This window comes from Marmota marmota, unplaced genomic scaffold (assembly GCF_001458135.2).
Source record: "Marmota marmota marmota unplaced genomic scaffold, marMar, whole genome shotgun sequence".
Taxonomy (NCBI): domain Eukaryota; kingdom Metazoa; phylum Chordata; class Mammalia; order Rodentia; family Sciuridae; genus Marmota; species Marmota marmota.
Window position 1 is genome coordinate 5877046 of NW_026000205.1, and position 18815 is coordinate 5895860.

Genomic DNA, 18815 nt, shown 5'->3' on the forward strand with positions numbered 1-18815 from the left:
GTTCAGAGCAGCGTTATTCACAGTAGCCAAGAGGTGGAAGCAACCCACGGTCCATCAACAGGTGAACCGCATTAGCTAACCGAGGTGTGTCCATTTAATGGATCATAACTCAGCCTTAAGAAGAAAGGAAATCTTGGCACATGCTATAGGATAAATGAAGCTCAGGACATTAGGCTAAATGAAATAAGCCAGTCACAAAAGAATAACTCCTGTATGATTCCACCGACATGTGCGATCTAGAGTAAGTCACATTCAAAGGCTGGGGTGGGAAATGGGGGGTTTTGTTAATGGGTACAGTATTTCCGTTGTGCAAGATGAAAGTTCTGGAGATCGGTAACGGAACAATGCAGATATTTGTATCACTACTGAACTGAATACTTTTTAGATGTAGTTATGATGGCAAATGTTGTGTTATATATATTTCACTACAATTAAAAAATTTAAAAACAAGGGCTGGGTTTGTGGCTCAATGGTGGAGTGCTCACCTAGTACATTCGAGGCCCTGGGTTCGATCCTCAGCCACTCATAAAAATAAATAAATAAAATAGGGGTATTGTGTCCAAATATAACTAAAAAATAAATATTAAAAACATTTAAAAACAAAAGCACTCATTTATCATCTCAGTTTTGTAGATCAAAAGTAGTCCAGGGGCTGGGGCTGGGGCTGGGGCTCAGTAATAGAGCACTTGCCTGGCATGTGTGAGGCACCAAGTTTGATTCTCAGCAACCCATATAAATAAATAAAATAAAGGTCTGTCAACAACTAAAAAATATTTTTTAAAAAGTAGTCCAATACTAGGCATGGTGACTCACACCTGTAATCCCAGTGACTCAGGAGGCTAAGGCAGGAGGACCACAAGTTCGAGGCCAACCTCAGCAATTTAGCAAGGCTCTGAATGATTTAGTGAGACCCTCTCTCAAAATAAGAAATTAAAAGGGCTTAGGAATGTAGTTCAGCAGTAAAGTGCCCCTGGATTCCATCCCTGGCACAAACACACACACAAAAAATCCAATGGACTTATTGATTCTCTACTTAGGATCTATCAAGGCCAAAATCAAGGTGTTGGCCAGGCTGGTTCTTCTCTGGGAATGGGATTCTGTTCCAAGCTCTTTTAGATTTTCAGTAGAATCAGTTACTGGCACTTACAGGACTGAGGTCCCCACCGTCTTGCTGGTGCTTGGCTGAGGGTTGCTCTCAGCCCCTAGAGGCCATTCTCAGGACCCCCTCCAACTTCAGGCCAGCGATGCCACAGCAAATCATTTGCATGTTTCACATCTAACTTCCTCTTCGGCCACAGCCAAGAGAACACACTCTGCTTTGAAAGGGCTTGCAGGAATAGATGCAGTCCACCTAGATAACTTCCTTTCTACTGAACTCAAACTCAACTAATTGCTAAACTTAATGACGTGAAAAATCCCCTTGCCGTGTAACATAATACCATCATGTTCTATTACATTCCATTATATTCATAGTCCAGGGGATTACGATGGGAATCTTGGAGGGGAGGGTTGGCTATGTTAGAATCCCTCCTATCACAAGCCATGTCACCATGTCGTAAGGAAGTCTAAGTATACAAAAGAGCTACGTGCAGGGATTCCAGCTGCAGCTGCAGCCATCTTCTCAGCCACAGCCGGCAACAGAATGATGAATATAAGAGCCTGGAGATGGCTTGAGCCCCCTGCCCTCAAACCACCCCAGCTAACGCTCCAGACCTCATGGAGCAGAAACATCCAAAAACTCCTGAGTCACTTTCCTGCATAATTCCATGCTACTAAGTTTTGGGGTCACTTATTACACAGCCACAGTGAGCAGAACACCCTCTCCTTTCTCCCTTTTTGCTCTCTAGCCCTCCTCCCTCCACCACTTTTTCTCTCAGTATAATCAACTCCCCTTATTAAATTCCTTCTATCAAGAAACCCAGGCTGGCGTGATGGCTGGTGCCTGTCATCCCAGCACTTGGGAGGCTGAGGCAGGAGGATCTTGAATTCAAAGCCAGCCTCAGCCACTTAATGAGGCCCTAAGCAACTCGGCAAGACCCTGTTTTAAATAAAATATTAAAAAGGGCTGGGCATATGGCTCAGTGGTTGGGTGCCGCAGGGTTCAATCCCCGGTAGGGGCGGGGGAGAAGGAGGAGGAAAAGGAGGAAGAAGAAGGAGGTGGAGGAGGGAAGAAAAAATGTGGGTGGTTTCTCTTTCTGCTGGTCCCTGCAGCTCTCTCCCGCTCCTTCCTTGCTAATAGAACCGCAACTTATTCAGACTCTGGATCAGCCTTGATCCTTAGGAGAGGCTGGGACATTTTTCAACTCCAGGGACTGAATCCTGATTAGGGGAAGTCACTCAGGATAAGTCCTTTACTTTCCAGAGACTGGCTGGCCAATGAGGCATGCGGGGAAAGTCTCCTAGGGTTTTGCAGAAGACCAGAATGGGAAGCCAACCCTTTCCGCTTTGGATATTGGTTGTACGAATGTGGCTCTGGCCACCAAGATGCAAAAAGAAAGGTTCTCAATGACTCCTTGGGCTGAATCAAAGATACCCGAATACTCCCACCCCTCTGTTCTTTGGGTCCTGTTGCACAATATTACCTATCTTACCGTGCCTGCCCCAGGGCCTTTGCATTTCCATTTCCCTCTGCTTGCCAAGCCCCCTCATGGGTACTCAGACAGCTGCACCACCTCTCCCTCACCCCCTTCAGGCCTTTATTCAAATCTCATCTCTTAACCCACCTATGTAAAATCTCATCGTTGGCCAAGCTCTCCTTCCTCCTGCCAACAGCTCTCTCTTCTCTGGCATATTATGGGATTTGGGTTGTTATCTGTCTCCTCCACTATAACCAGCCTTCATGAGAGGAGGGAATTTCTTCTGTACCCCTGGTGTCTAGAACTGTGCTTGACATGCAGTATGTGATCAATAAACATTTGTTAGATGAATGATGGATGGTTTCAGTTCCTCGGGTCGGATTTTCTGTTACTTTCAGTGGAAAGCAGAAGGTTCCCGGCATCCTGCCCACTGTGAGTTCCCCATTTTTACCCCTCTGCTCCGTCCTTTGACTTCATGGCTGGCTCTAAAATGATGCTGCCCCCAGACTGAGCATTTATTCTACGCCCCCCTGGCCCCAGACACTGCCGTCTCTAGCAGCCCCCACCCCAGGTCTCAGAACCCCTGGTGAAGACGGGCTTGACCTCCTCAGGCCCCAGGGGAGGAAGTCCACCCTATCAGGGTCCTATTTGAGGCTGCTACTTCAGAAAAAGGAAACCAGACAGCTTGGCGTTGCGGGATGCGATTCATTCAGATTCGGTCACAGCTGGGAGGTTGAGCCCAGGCCGCAGGGGACTGTCACCGAAGCCTCCTGCCCATCCTGGCCCAGAGGAAAGAAACGGGTTGCTCCAAAAGCCTTGGGAAGTGGGTGTCTGGGGTCCTCAAGGCCCACCTTGGCTGCACGGGGCTTTGCTAGACCTTTCAGAGGGAGGCAGAAGAAGGATTTGCTCCTTCATGTTGGAGAACACAGACAGATGCGGACCCAGTTGAGGGAGTGGCTTGGTGTCCAGGATCCCTCAGTTGAAGAAAGCGGCCTAGTCTTTGGGGCTCCATGGTCTCAAAGAGAAGGTGGCCTTTGTAGTCAGGGGAAGAACCACCCTAGTCTGGAGGGGGAGGGGAGGTTGTCCCCAGGAAGACCCTTGTCTGCCAAGGAGGTCTGGCCCTAGTCCAGCAGAGGCCTGGCCTCGGAGGCAGCTGGATGGCCTTTTAGGGGTTCCTGGGACCAGGAAAGAGGACTTCCCTAGGGGAAGCACTTGGCCTAGGACAGGAACCTGTCCCTGGTCCCTGACTTTCTCAGTAGAAGCTTCCAGGCCCCAGAAGTGTCCCAAAGAGGGGATCCAGGGCCTCATCCAGTGAGATGCAGAACGAGTAGGCAGGAGGAGAATGGGGGTCCAGGCCTGACTCCTCAGGCCAGCACCGAGGTCCCCAGGGCCACCACCAGCACGGGCAGGGCAAGGCGGAGTCCAGCGGCGGCGCCCAAGAAGCACTGGGACTCCAGGACAGCGCGGCGGCCCGAGCTGCAGTACGGCGGGCGGGCCAGCCGCAGGCCCTGCAGAGCCACTCTCTCTGTCACCCCCCGGGCGCTGCACAGGTTTCGGGAGCCACAGCCACGCAAGCTCAGGTTTCGGCCGCCTGTGGAGACAGGTGTTAGGAGAGACGTGGTGGGGCCACGCGCACGCACAGGCGGAGGGTCACACCTGCACACACACCTTGCACACGCCCAGCTGGCACCAGATGGGTGTCTATGGGGCCTTCGAGTCCTTGTCCTTGGTGAGACCTACCGGGCTCCTTTGGTCCCTTGACCTGGGGCTGGTCAGGGCTGCCCCTCTTAACTATCCTTTTTACCTTGTAGCTATGCTTTCCCTTAAGGTTCAATACTCACAAACACCGCGACCCCGAATGCTGCTTGATTTCACACATTTGCAATTTTTTCCTATGATTCTTCAGAGGTGTTGAAGTGCTAGATATATGTATAAGTATAAATATGCAAATGACCAGTTTATGGAGGACTTGATGGGGGGTGTGCAGGTAAAAGGGTCTCATTGTTCCAATTAAAAAACCCTCACAACTACAGTTTATTTTAAAGTCCTTATCTTTTATATATATAGAGAGAGATTGAAATTTGTACAGAGAAAGTGATACAATATCTGAATTTGCTTCAAAATAATATGAGGCCATCAGGTGGCAATAGCAGAGTGGGGTAAAAGGTATAATGGGGATTTATTAAACTATTCCCATTTTTATTTATCTTTGACCAACTTCTCCATAACTAAAAAAAGAAAAAAAAATGTTAAAAAGAGCTGGGTGCGGTGGTGCATGCCTGTAATCCCAGTGGCTCAGGAGGCTGAGGCAGGAGGATCACTAGTTTGAGGCCAGTCTCAGCAACTTAGGGAGACACTGCCTCAAACTAAAAAATAGAAAGGGCTGGGGTGTGGCTCAGTGTTAAGTGACCCTGGGTTCAATCCCCCCAAAAAGTTAAAAAGAACCATAAGCCTCAGTGTGGTCCCTATTTGTCTCATTTTGGATGAACTAGTATGTACATTCACAGGGCCATTTGTGAATCACTGTTCCAAACCCATTCTCTTGCACACTCACCCCCACATGTGCACCCATGCACACACATGCACACATACACATACTCAATCACATATGGCTCCCATCCCCCGATGCCCCACACATAACACAAAAGCACCTGCCAACCCCGTCCATGGATACCCCGCCCCAGAAACACACACACACACTTCTCAATGATGGAGGGAAGGCCTGTGTGGCCCACAAGTCTCATACACACGCCTGTCATGACCCCTTCTAAGACGCACCCCCCGTGTTCATTTCTTCCTGTTTTCCCAGCGATATCCCCTAGGTTTACTGCAGCCCCATTTACAGCACTTCCTGTATTCTAGAGTGACGCTGTTCGATATGATAATCACTAGCCACATGTGGCTATTGAACACCTGAGATGTAGACAGTCTGAATTGACATGTGTTGTGAGTGTAAAATAAACACCCAATTTCAAAGACTTAGAAAAATCGAATGCAAGATATTTCGCTCACAATCTCTTACATTGATTGCGTGTGGGAATGATAATAGCTGGATACATTGGGTTAAACCAAATGTTATTAAGTTAATTTCCCCTGCTACTTTTTAATTGTTTAATGAGGCTACTAGAAAATTTTAAATTATACATGTGACTCACATTATATAGCTTTTGGATAGCACTCCTGTAGGAGTTTAACGGATTATCTGATTTTCTTTGCAACAGTATTATGTCTTAGAGACTTTTATTGCCTCCTTTTTTGAACGGGAAAATGGAAGCACAGAGAGGCTAAACCACCTGCCTAAGATCACCCAGCTTGAAAGTGGTGGATCAAGGATTTGAACCCAGGTGGCCTGGGCCCCAGAATCCTGCTCTTGTGCTATCTACTCTATTGCTTCCCTCAACAGCTCACTCAGATCTTATGAACCCTCAGGGGGAAAGTGTGCAGCTACCATCTCCATTGACTGGAAGAGAAACGGAAGCTGGTAAAGTTGAAGTTGCTTGCCACAGGCCACACAGTAAATGGTGGAGGTGAGAAAACCCAAATGCTGGCCTGTCTTCATCGAAAACCAGCATGCTCAACTCACCTGTGTGTGAACATGCACACACACACACACACACACACACGCACATCTCATTACCTCCTTCAGATATCAGGTTCAGCTGGACACACTCGGTCATCCAACTTGGACACTGCATGTAGAGGGACGAATTGCAGGGTCCCTGGTGGCCCCCTGCACATGTAGGGCACAGGAACTTGTTCAAGGGGCGGGAGGCCGGCAGAGCTGCTGTATAGGGGAAGTAGACGGTCAGCCAAGAGAACTCTCAGAGCCTCCCAGGGCCCTGGTGCACTCAATACACTCTACCACAGGGGAATGACCTTAATGAGATTCCCGCTGAGCTGGGGTCAGGTGACTTAGGGAACCTGTTGGGGGATGGGGGTTGATGTTCTTGCCCACCTACCTTCCTCAATGGAGGCCAAGTCCCCCTCCAAAGTCACCCACCACTTCCTTGGCCGCCTATCTGACTGCTTTCTGGTGGCAGCGTACCGAGAGGAGTGGGCTTCTGGCAGTTGCCTCGGCAACAGGTGGTGTTGACCCAGAAGCCCAAGCGAGCACCGTAGGTCAAGGCAGAGACGGATCTGTCCCATTTACAATCCTTGGAGGCCACACAGGAACCATTTCTCCAGGCCACTGAGTCTCCTTCCCCAAACGCTGGAGAGAGGCGGAGGGCAGACTCATGAGTAAAGGTAGCCACCAGCCACCCCCTAATGGAATTCCCCCAAGTCCCTTTGAATGTCACACCATTGTCATTCACCCTGCCTGAGCCCCCACAATACATCCAGTGTGGTCATTGCTCCTGAAGACACATCTCAGAAAACCTTCCTTGACACTCCGCCTTCTCCCTAAGGGTCCCAATCAACAGGGGGCCTCTGTGAGTCTCCCCCATCTGCCTGTGGGCACCTCACGGGCTTGGTACTCAGATTGGTACTCAGTTCGCTGGGATTCCGGAAGTGCCCAGTACCGGGGCCTGTACACTGTTCATGCTGCTGGAAGACCGCAGAGAGCTGGCTGCAAGTTCAATTCCTCTTCCCATTTACAGGAAAGACCAGTTTTCCCCCCTTTATTGGAGCAGAGGGACAGGGCTCTCAGGGGGCTCGCTGCCCAGAACATTGTAGATACCAAGATGGCCACCACCGAATCTCCTCCCTCAGCCAGAGGAGGATCTGCTTCCTCACCCTTTCAATCTGCGACTTGCTCTGGTCAACAGGCTGTGCCAGGCCTGGGCCTGTCTCCCAAGAAGCCTGGAGTCCCCTGTTTTCTTCTCAGGAAGCTGAGGCTGAGGTGCAGCTGCCAAGAGCCCCCACAGACAGAGGCCCTGGGGGATGAGGGGCCTCCAGTACTGGTCAAGTTCCAGCTGAATCCACCATATAAGTGACCTCAGCTTTCATCCCCTGGAGTGGAAGACCTGCCCATTTGAGCCCAAGATGGTCGAATCATGAGAAATAACAAAGCATTATTTTATTTAAGTTGGTGTTGTTTTTGTTTTGGTTTTGGGTTTTTTTATTGTTGTTTTTTTGTACTGGGGATTGAACTCAGGGGTGCTTAACCACCGAGCCATATCCCCCAGCCCTTTTTTAATACTTTATTTAGAGACAGGGTCTCGCTAAGTTATTGAGGCTGGTTTGGAACTCGTGATCCTCCCACCTCAGCCTCCCGAGCAGCTGGGATTACAGGCATGCACCACCACACCCAGCTAAGCCATTGTTTTAAATTACAAAATTGTGGTTAAAAATCATATGAAATCTGCTTTCTTAACCATTTTAAGTATACTGTTCAATGGTTAACTATACTTACATTATTGTGTAACAGATCTCTAGACTTTTTTTTTAAACTGAAACCCTAAAGATGGTGGAATGAGATTGACATCATTACCCCAAGTACATGTATGAAGACTCGAAAAGTGTGTACTACTTTGTGTACAACCAGAGACTGAAAAATTGTGCTCTATTGTACTGTGAATTGAAATGCATTCTGCTGTCATATATAATAAATTTGAATAATATTTGACCTCTTTTGACTGGTTGAGCCTTTTTTTTTTGCATTGGAGATTGAACTCAGAGGCACTTTACCACTGAGCCACATCCTCAGAACTTTTTGCTTTTTATTTTGAGACAGAGTCTCACTAAGTTGCTTAGGGCTGGCCTTAAACTTGTGATCCTCCTGCCTCAGCCTCTCAAGGGGATGGCTACTTAGCAAGAGCTCAACCAAATGTCATTGGATTTGCACCTCACACCTTCTGCTGCCCCGAGCCTCTGTCCTGCATGGCCATAAAAAGTGGAGGCCGCAGACACGGAAAGGCAAGAAGTCTTGCTGTGCCTCAGGGCCTGTTTCTGCTCCCGTTGGCACTCACCTGTGATTCCTGCCGTCTGAAGGCAATAGTTCCTGTCCTCCGGGCAGGAGACAGGGTTGCAATGGTAGAGGTCTGAGCAGGTGAAACAGATGGTGGCCTTTGCCTTGGTATGGGTCACATTTGCATGGGGACCTGAGGAGAGAAAGAAAATCTTTGTGTGTGTGTGCATGTGAGAGCGAGCTTGTACATGTGTACTTGCAAAAATTTCTGGGCACATCTGTATGTGCCCTTAGAGTGCAAAAGTGCTTTTGTGTGTGCACATTTGCTGTGATGCTGTTCGTGGGGGCTGTTTCCTGGGTGCACATCTGGCTGTACATGCCTGTGTTGAATTGTCTGTGTGTGTCTGAAACTGGTTGGGGGCTGGGGCGATGGTGTTGTGTGTGCCCCTGTGCCCCCTGCCCCCGCACAAGTGTCTGTGTGCATATGGGTATGAGTGGATCTATGTGTCTATGTGTGTGTTTAAGGCTGGTTTTGTGGGTCTATGAGTGCTGCTGGGTCCGGCTGTGTCTGTTTCCAGTGAGGTTTGGGGTACTCGGATGTGTCAGGGTACAGCTGTGAGTGTTCACAGATGTCAGTAGTGTGCGTCAGTGTGCCTGCGGACAGTGGGTACTTCTGTGTATGCTTGTGTATGTTTGTACCTGTCTTTCCCGGTCCCTGAACATGGATCTGAGGATCCACATGTCCATGCATGGGTGTGTTTTGTCTCTATACCTAGAGATCATGTAGGCAAAATTTACATGACCCAAGTTCCTGTAGCTGGCAATCATTTTTGACCCTTTTTCTTTGTGTGTTGTAAATTTGAAGCTCCCAAGTCTGCCTTTTTCCCCCCTTCATTGTGATAATTCATTTGATCCACTGCTTAGTTTGGGAAAGTGAAACTGTTGGGAGCTGGGAATTTGAGGAAGCTGAGGTGAGGATGCTCCTGCTCTGCTTGCAGGGTAAGGGAGCAGATCTTTCTCTGCCTCGCAGAACGATCCTGGCTGCGCAGTTGCCAACAAAGGCATCTTCTACGTCCCTAGAACCGAGAGAACGCTGCTCTGTCCAGGGGAATGTGCCTTTCATTATGGACCTCTAAAAAGTCCATGATGCTGTTCAAACGAATCGCTTCATATACTGTCACCCCAGTAAATACTATTCCAATTAGCATCTCTCTTTTCCGGAAGACAGAAAATGATTGTGAATGTTCTTTGGTAATCCAAAAGAAGACGATTGACAAATCTGTCTTCTTTCACAAACAAGGAAGTGAAGAAATAAAAAGAACATCATATTTGTTCCTTAAACGGAGTTCAGATCTCTACACGTCACAGGATGTTCACGTTGAAGTTCATGCACCTCTTTCGATGTGTGGTGGGTGCTGAGGTAGAATTGTGCGTGTCTGTGGATGTACCCATGGATTTCTGCTTCTGGGTGTGTGGGGTGCTGTTTGTGTGTGCATATGGATAACTGTACTCCTTGGGAGCATTAGAGTAGGGGACATTGTACCCTGAGGGAATGAACATTTAGGGTTGGGAAGAGAATGTGGGGCTTGGGGAGGACTGACAGGGTGGGGTTCCTGGAAGGCAGGGCTCAAAGCACCTGGTTGTGTGGGAGGAGCCAGGGAACTGCAATCAGGCTTTGTGGTGAGATGAAATCCAGCCTCCTCCGGGCCCAGAGTGTCATTCACTTTCAGGTGGCAGATCTCTGGTGTAGCACAGCCTTTCAGGATTTGGGGACCTCCTGCAGAAATAAGGGGAAGTTGAGGGGCGAGACTCAAGAGTCAAAGACTCCACCTCATGTGTGTCTCTTTCTGTCAGCAAGTTCCCATCTCTTGGCAGCCTCTCAGTAGTTCTGTATGATTCATATTCAAATCTATGTTGCCATTTTAAAAAATATTTTATTTTATTTATTTGTTTTTATGTGGTGCTAGGGATCAAACCCTGTGCTAGGCAAGCGCTCTGCCACTAAGCTACAGCCCCAGCCCCACTTTGCCATTTTTTTTTTACAGCCTCTTCTTGCTGCTCTTTTTTGTGATTCAAACTCATGCCTTCAGGTCTCTCACACAGAGGTGTATTACGTTCTGCGCTGATAATTATGATAGCTGAGCTCCTCGTGGGTCCACATCTGTGATTTGTTGTTTCTGCTATTCCTCATGGTGACTTACTTCCTTGTGTTTCAGGAGCTCTGATGGTGAGCTCACGTTTGGTTGATGTTGATCTATGGGAATCCTTGGAGGTTTTCCTCTGGGAGGCTTTGCCTTTGTTTCTATACAGACCAGGTGATGTTACCAACCTGTGGTCTTTTCAGCCTCTTTCGAAGGTCCTATCTTATGTGGGAACACAAGGGTCAGCTCCCTGACCAATCTGCTGTGCTAAGACCTATTTACCCACAGCGGGCCATTATCAGCATCTGTTCTCAGGGCCATGGTGACTTTCACATTCTCTCACTGCTCTCATTCTGACTTCTGCTCACATTTTTGTTTTGTTTAGGGACCCTTGGAAATTTCCCTAGCTTCCTGAAACTCCAAATGGCATGAAAAATACATATTTTTTGTACAAGATCTAGCTTATCTGTAAATGGTGACATACTAAGAGGCAAGGGTGGCTAGTGGGAGCAGCCTGTCATTGGGAGCAGGCTATAAGGGAGTGTATGTCTGTAGAGCATTAAAAAAAACCAACTAAAAGTAAATCTGCTTTTTATTATCACCATGCACCAACAATTTTAAACAATGTCAGTGATAAAATATTCCTCCCTGCCAGAGTGGGTCCCTCTCCCCAACTCCTTCCCAGCGTGCCACTGTTTAGAGCAGGGAGACACTTTGGATATCTAGTCTACCTTACCGCCAGCGGCAGAAGTCTAGGCCACTTCTCTCTGTCCCTTTATTGGCTTCAGAGTTAGTCTATGTTCTGAGCAGGATGGTTCTATCCTAAGGCTTTTGATGAAAAAGCCTCTGCCTCAACGTTTTGCAAACCTACATTAGTAATTTTAAAATGCATCTTCAGCTGGTGCAATGGTGGATGCCTGTAAAATCCCAGCAACTTCGGAGGCTAAAGCAGGATGATCACAAGCTTGAGGCCAGCCTTGGCAACTTAGTGAGATCCTGTCTTGAAATAAAAATAAAAAAGGACTGGGGGTGTAGTTTGGTGGCAGAGTGCCCCTGAGCTCAATCCTCAGTACTTCAAAAATAAAATAAGATGCATCTTCAAATTCTCTGACACATTAACCGGTGGCATCTGTGCTTATCTACACCTCCCACCACGAAACTAGATGAAATTTCGTGACCATTTCAATCAATAAACTATGGTAGAAGTAACTTTATGTGACTTCCAAGGCTAGGTCATAAAAGTTCTGGAGGCTGCCACCTCATTTGCTGAATGAAGTCTTCAACCTACCACATCAAGGACCCTCAGACAGCCATGATGTGAGGGAAGCTCAAGCTAACCAATGTGGACAGATCACATGGAAAGGCCCAGGGACTCTGTGTGTGAGAGATGTTCAGCCAGCGCCCTGCTGCTCTTGGCCCTGCTCTTTTATCAGGGGTGTGGAGGTACCAGGGATTGAACTCGGGTACTCAGCTACTGAGCCACATCCCCAGCCCTTTTTTTGTATTTTATTCAGAGACAGGGTCTCACTGAGTTGCTTAATGCCTTACTTTTGCTGAGGCTGGCTTTGAATTTGGGATCCTCCTGTCTCAGCCTCCTGTGCTGCTGGAATTAAAGGTATGCACCACTGTGCCCAGGTTGGCCCTGCTCTTGATTCCAGCTCTAGCCACCTTCTGAGTCTAAACACATGAGAGACCCAGAACTGTCCAGCTGAGCTCTTCCTGAATTCCCAATCCATAGAAAGCATAAAAGATGGTCAGGTGAAGCCTCAGAGTTTGCAGGTGTTTTCTTCAATAACAAGAAATAATGCAAACATGTATGCAAATGAACCTCAACACTTATTTGTGCAGGTAGGAGGGGAGTCTGCCAGGCAAATGACCTCCCAAAGGGAGCCCTTACCTCTGTTCCATGTCCCGTTGAGAGTGACGCACACAGTCTGGTTCCCGGTGCAGTTCATGATCGAAATGGAGTCACATGAGGTGAAATTTTCCCCGGAACAGTAAGGACACTTCACTGCGTTGGGCTGGGCCTTGGGCTCTGCCTCTGGTGGAAGTAGGTATATTCAGAGTGGGATGAAGATGAGGGAACCCTCCTCCCAGCCCTCCTTCCCCCACCAGCCCTCTATTCTATCTCCCCCCTCTATGTGTCTTCACGTCCCACCCTCACTGCCCTAGAGGAACAATCCAGATCACTTTCTGCCAAAATGGGACCAGTCTAGTCTCAGATGCCTCCTTCCAATCCCCAAAGATTTATTCTAGGGAGCCACTAACAGCAGCCCAATTCTGCTCATTTCTTCTAAAAAAAAACCTTCCAGTTGGATCCTAAAGTTTCTTTCATTCATTCCACAAACACTTCTTGAGCACCAACTGTGTACCAAGCACTCTTCTAGGCCCTGGAGACACAGCAATGACAACAGATGAGAGCCCTTTCTTAGGGATCTTGAATTTCAAAATTGATTACAAAAGTGATCCTGTTATTTCGGGCTCAAGATGTTGTGGTATTCTGCAAAAGAGTACAACTCTGCCTTCCAGGTTCACCGCCATCTGATTAATTTTGAATGCTTCCTTAGAGATCGGAAACATTTAAAAGGAAGTCATTTAGGTATGAGTAAAGTAAAAACCCAGCCAAGAATCATCTTAAGCTCTCTCTGCTTCCTGATCATCATGTGAGCTGCTTCCCTCTGCCAAACTCTCCATCATGATGTCTTCCTCATCCCGAGCCCCAAGGAATGGAGCCAGCCTTCTATGGATGGAGACCTCTGAAATCATTCCCCCAATCCTAGGCCAAGTTACCTGTCCTTCCTTTGGCTCACTGACCACAGGAATGAAGAAATCCAGACTCGGGAGCTGGTACCAGCAGTCTAAGAAATAGCTATCTCTCCAGGCTACAATTTGGTTATGAATTATGACTGCTGATATGCACATCTGGAACTTAGCCTTTGTATCTCATTTAAAAGCCTTCTGCTCCCCTGACACATGAGTCTGCTGCCTTCTCATTTGCTAGCAAATCAATAAAACTTCTTTTTGCTTTTTCTCAAAAAAAAAAAAAAAGGGCTGGGGCTGTAGCTCAGCGGTAGAGCGCTTGCCTAGCATGCGTGAGGCCCTGGGTTCGATCCTCAGCACCACATATAAATAGACAGATAAAATAAAGGCATTCTGTTCATCTACAAAAAAAGTTAAAAATCATCTTAATAGAGGCCCATCTTGAATAAGTTGACTTAAGAAAACATTATTATAGAGCTGTTTCTATTTTTATTTGTTGGTTTATTTATTCCGGGTGTGGGTTCTGGGGGTTGAATCCAGGGGCACTTTACCACTGAGTTAGTCACTAGTCCTTTTTATTTTTATTTTTTATTTTGACACAGGGTTTTGCTAAGTTGCTGAGGCTAGCCTTGAACTTGCAATGCTCCTGCTTCCCTAGAGTCACTGGGATTACAGGCATGTGCCACCCAAAAAAATTTTTAATGCAGCTACTAGAGAAGTTTTAATTACAGAGATGGCTCATGTTACATTTCTATTGGACAATATTTTTATAAATAAAATATAGAAAGGGGTGGGGGTGTTGCTCAGTGGTTAAGCCCCTTGGGTTCAATCCCTGGTACCACCAAAAAAAAAAAAATTACCAGGTGTGGTCCTTTTAATCTACCATCACACACAGGATTTTTAAATATGGTTATAATCCTAACTGATCTTTTATATCCTGATCAGTAGGCCCACTTCTCAGCTTGGACCTCATGGTTTTTCTGTTAAAGTGCCCGACATAGAAAGCGGGTCCCCTCGGCTGCTTGGAAGGACGCCGGGTAGCCCTGAGTGCTTCCCATTGTTCCTCTTCCAAACACAAATTCTTTCTTTAAAGAAATAACCAAGCAACAAAAAATTATCTTGATTACCACGCAGCGCTGGGACTACTGTGATGTCAGGGACACAAAATTTGAGTGGACGCTCAGTGTCAGGGGTGGGCAAGTGCAGGGTGAGCTCTGCCTTAAGTCTGGTGCCCGAGGCAGGTGGCTGGTCTTACCCTGGACCCGTATGTCACCCCATAACCTTCTCATTCTGCTGCACCAGCCTTCAGGGAGATTCCTGAGAAGAGGCTCAGGAGAGAAGAGAGTTCTGGGCTTCTCCCCAGTCCCCCAATAATTCAAGAAGCGTAACTACAACATACAGACTGCCCACTGAGGGCCAAACAAGGGGATCCCTCCCTACAAAATTTATTTTGTACCCATTTTCTAGATGAGAAAGTTGAGGTGCTTCTTCTTGCTCCCATCCACCAGACAGAAAGCTCCAGGGCAGGAAACTCCTGGCCAAGTCCCCATGACACCCTGGCTGGTGTGTGGCCCCCAGGTCCCGCCGCCAACAAACCTTTTTGGGGAGAGCTGCAGTTTTCACAGCACGAGGTGCTGATCCAGAGGCCCGAGTGGGGACCGTAGGTCAGGGCATAGACACCTTCTTGGCATCTCCCAGGGGCTACACAGGACCCGCTCTCAAGGACGGTGCCATTTTCTAAGGACAGAGGCCAAGGAGGGGAGAATAAAGGCCTCCCTTCCCGAGCCCTCCTGGGGCCTCCGTTCCCCTGAAGCCCTTCCCGGAGGCCAATGTCGGGCCTCCCCATGGCATTAGTCCACCCCACCCCGACACCCACTCCAGCAGCGGCCCGCTGAGCTATGAGACCAAGTGCACAAGCCCCAGGTGTCCCCAGCTGCTCCTCCGTGCCTGTCCCCTCCCACCCCTGTCCATTTCCTTTGTCCACCCTCTCCGCCCACCCCAGCCAGTCCCCCACCCAGATGTATCTGGCTAAACAAGCAGGAGTCCTGGGCAGAAGGACAAGCAATATCCGTGCAATTTCGCAGCGAAGAGCAGGCTGGACACGTCTTGGAAGCCCCTGTGGGGAGAGAGGAGTCATCAAACCCTGTGGTTTAGGAGAGAGGAGAAAGAAACACACACACACACTCACACACACACACACACCAGGATTCAGGAATACGATTGGGGGTTGCCATGGCTGGAGGGCTGTTGAGAAAAGATAAAGAACATTTTCCTCCAGGAACAGTGGTACACTCTGTAATCCTAGATACTAGGGAGGCTGAGGCAGAAGGATCACAAGTTTGAGGCCAGCCTCAGCATTTAGCGAGGCCCTAAGCCACTTAGTGAGACCCTGTCTCAAAAACGAAAAATAAAAAGGACTGGGGATGGCCCTCAGTGATAAATGCCCCTGGGTTCAATTCCAGTACAAGAAAGACGAAAGAAAGAAAGAAAGAAAGAAAGAAAGAAAGAAAGAAAGAAAGAAAGAAAGAAAGAAAGAAAGAAAGAAAGAAAGAAAGAAANCTGCCTCAACGTTTTGCAAACCTACATTAGTAATTTTAAAATGCATCTTCAGCTGGTGCAATGGTGGATGCCTGTAAAATCCCAGCAACTTCGGAGGCTAAAGCAGGATGATCACAAGCTTGAGGCCAGCCTTGGCAACTTAGTGAGATCCTGTCTTGAAATAAAAATAAAAAAGGACTGGGGGTGTAGTTTGGTGGCAGAGTGCCCCTGAGCTCAATCCTCAGTACTTCAAAAATAAAATAAGATGCATCTTCAAATTCTCTGACACATTAACCGGTGGCATCTGTGCTTATCTACACCTCCCACCACGAAACTAGATGAAATTTCGTGACCATTTCAATCAATAAACTATGGTAGAAGTAACTTTATGTGACTTCCAAGGCTAGGTCATAAAAGTTCTGGAGGCTGCCACCTCATTTGCTGAATGAAGTCTTCAACCTACCACATCAAGGACCCTCAGACAGCCATGATGTGAGGGAAGCTCAAGCTAACCAATGTGGACAGATCACATGGAAAGGCCCAGGGACTCTGTGTGTGAGAGATGTTCAGCCAGCGCCCTGCTGCTCTTGGCCCTGCTCTTTTATCAGGGGTGTGGAGGTACCAGGGATTGAACTCGGGTACTCAGCTACTGAGCCACATCCCCAGCCCTTTTTTTGTATTTTATTCAGAGACAGGGTCTCACTGAGTTGCTTAATGCCTTACTTTTGCTGAGGCTGGCTTTGAATTTGGGATCCTCCTGTCTCAGCCTCCTGTGCTGCTGGAATTAAAGGTATGCACCACTGTGCCCAGGTTGGCCCTGCTCTTGATTCCAGCTCTAGCCACCTTCTGAGTCTAAACACATGAGAGACCCAGAACTGTCCAGCTGAGCTCTTCCTGAATTCCCAATCCATAGAAAGCATAAAAGATGGTCAGGTGAAGCCTCAGAGTTTGCAGGTGTTTTCTTCAATAACAAGAAATAATGCAAACATGTATGCAAATGAACCTCAACACTTATTTGTGCAGGTAGGAGGGGAGTCTGCCAGGCAAATGACCTCCCAAAGGGAGCCCTTACCTCTGTTCCATGTCCCGTTGAGAGTGACGCACACAGTCTGGTTCCCGGTGCAGTTCATGATCGAAATGGAGTCACATGAGGTGAAATTTTCCCCGGAACAGTAAGGACACTTCACTGCGTTGGGCTGGGCCTTGGGCTCTGCCTCTGGTGGAAGTAGGTATATTCAGAGTGGGATGAAGATGAGGGAACCCTCCTCCCAGCCCTCCTTCCCCCACCAGCCCTCTATTCTATCTCCCCCCTCTATGTGTCTTCACGTCCCACCCTCACTGCCCTAGAGGAACAATCCAGATCACTTTCTGCCAAAATGGGACCAGTCTAGTCTCAGATGCCTCCTTCCAATCCCCAAAGATTTATTCTAGGGAGCCACTAACAGCAGCCCAATTCTGCTCATTTCTTCTAAAAAAAAACCTTCCAGTTGGATCCTAAAGTTTCTTTCATTCATTCCACAAACACTTCTTGAGCACCAACTGTGTACCAAGCACTCTTCTAGGCCCTGGAGACACAGCAATGACAACAGATGAGAGCCCTTTCTTAGGGATCTTGAATTTCAAAATTGATTACAAAAGTGATCCTGTTATTTCGGGCTCAAGATGTTGTGGTATTCTGCAAAAGAGTACAACTCTGCCTTCCAGGTTCACCGCCATCTGATTAATTTTGAATGCTTCCTTAGAGATCGGAAACATTTAAAAGGAAGTCATTTAGGTATGAGTAAAGTAAAAACCCAGCCAAGAATCATCTTAAGCTCTCTCTGCTTCCTCACCCTTTCAATCTGCGACTTGCTCTGGTCAACAGGCTGTGCCAGGCCTGGGCCTGTCTCCCAAGAAGCCTGGAGTCCCCTGTTTTCTTCTCAGGAAGCTGAGGCTGAGGTGCAGCTGCCAAGAGCCCCCACAGACAGAGGCCCTGGGGGATGAGGGGCCTCCAGTACTGGTCAAGTTCCAGCTGAATCCACCATATAAGTGACCTCAGCTTTCATCCCCTGGAGTGGAAGACCTGCCCATTTGAGCCCAAGATGGTCGAATCATGAGAAATAACAAAGCATTATTTTATTTAAGTTGGTGGTGTTTTTGTTTTGGTTTTGGGTTTTTTTATTGTTGTTTTTTTGTACTGGGGATTGAACTCAGGGGTGCTTAACCACCGAGCCATATCCCCAGCCCTTTTTTAATACTTTATTTAGAGACAGGGTCTCGCTAAGTTATTGAGGCTGGTTTGGAACTCGTGATCCTCCCACCTCAGCCTCCCGAGCAGCTGGGATTACAGGCATGCACCACCACACCCAGCTAAGCCATTGTTTTAAATTACAAAATTGTGGTTAAAAATCATATGAAATCTGCTTTCTTAACCATTTTAAGTATACTGTTCAATGGTTAACTATACTTACATTATTGTGTAACAGATCTCTAGACTTTTTTTTTAAACTGAAACCCTAAAGATGGTGGAATGAGATTGACATCATTACCCCAAGTACATGTATGAAGACTCGAAAAGTGTGTACTACTTTGTGTACAACCAGAGACTGAAAAATTGTGCTCTATTGTACTGTGAATTGAAATGCATTCTGCTGTCATATATAATAAATTTGAATAATATTTGACCTCTTTTGACTGGTTGAGCCTTTTTTTTTTGCATTGGAGATTGAACTCAGAGGCACTTTACCACTGAGCCACATCCTCAGAACTTTTTGCTTTTTATTTTGAGACAGAGTCTCACTAAGTTGCTTAGGGCTGGCCTTAAACTTGTGATCCTCCTGCCTCAGCCTCTCAAGGGGATGGCTACTTAGCAAGAGCTCAACCAAATGTCATTGGATTTGCACCTCACACCTTCTGCTGCCCCGAGCCTCTGTCCTGCATGGCCATAAAAAGTGGAGGCCGCAGACACGGAAA

General features: G+C 47.6%; 1 protein-coding gene across 1 annotated transcript; it reads right to left on the reverse strand.

The window, feature by feature from the left end:
- Positions 1-3270: 3270 nt before the first annotated feature.
- On the reverse strand, positions 3271-15443 carry LOC107151618. The gene is made up of 8 exons (XM_048790763.1): positions 15340-15443; positions 14922-15062; positions 12463-12606; positions 10061-10201; positions 8486-8617; positions 6622-6786; positions 6214-6360; positions 3271-4167 (listed from the first exon to the last, which is right to left on the reverse strand). Exons 3-8 carry the CDS (start codon positions 12518-12520, stop codon positions 3941-3943), a joined length of 870 nt encoding a protein of 289 aa, XP_048646720.1. The 5' UTR covers positions 12521-12606; positions 14922-15062; positions 15340-15443; the 3' UTR covers positions 3271-3940.
- Between the last annotated feature and the right edge of the window lie 3372 nt (positions 15444-18815).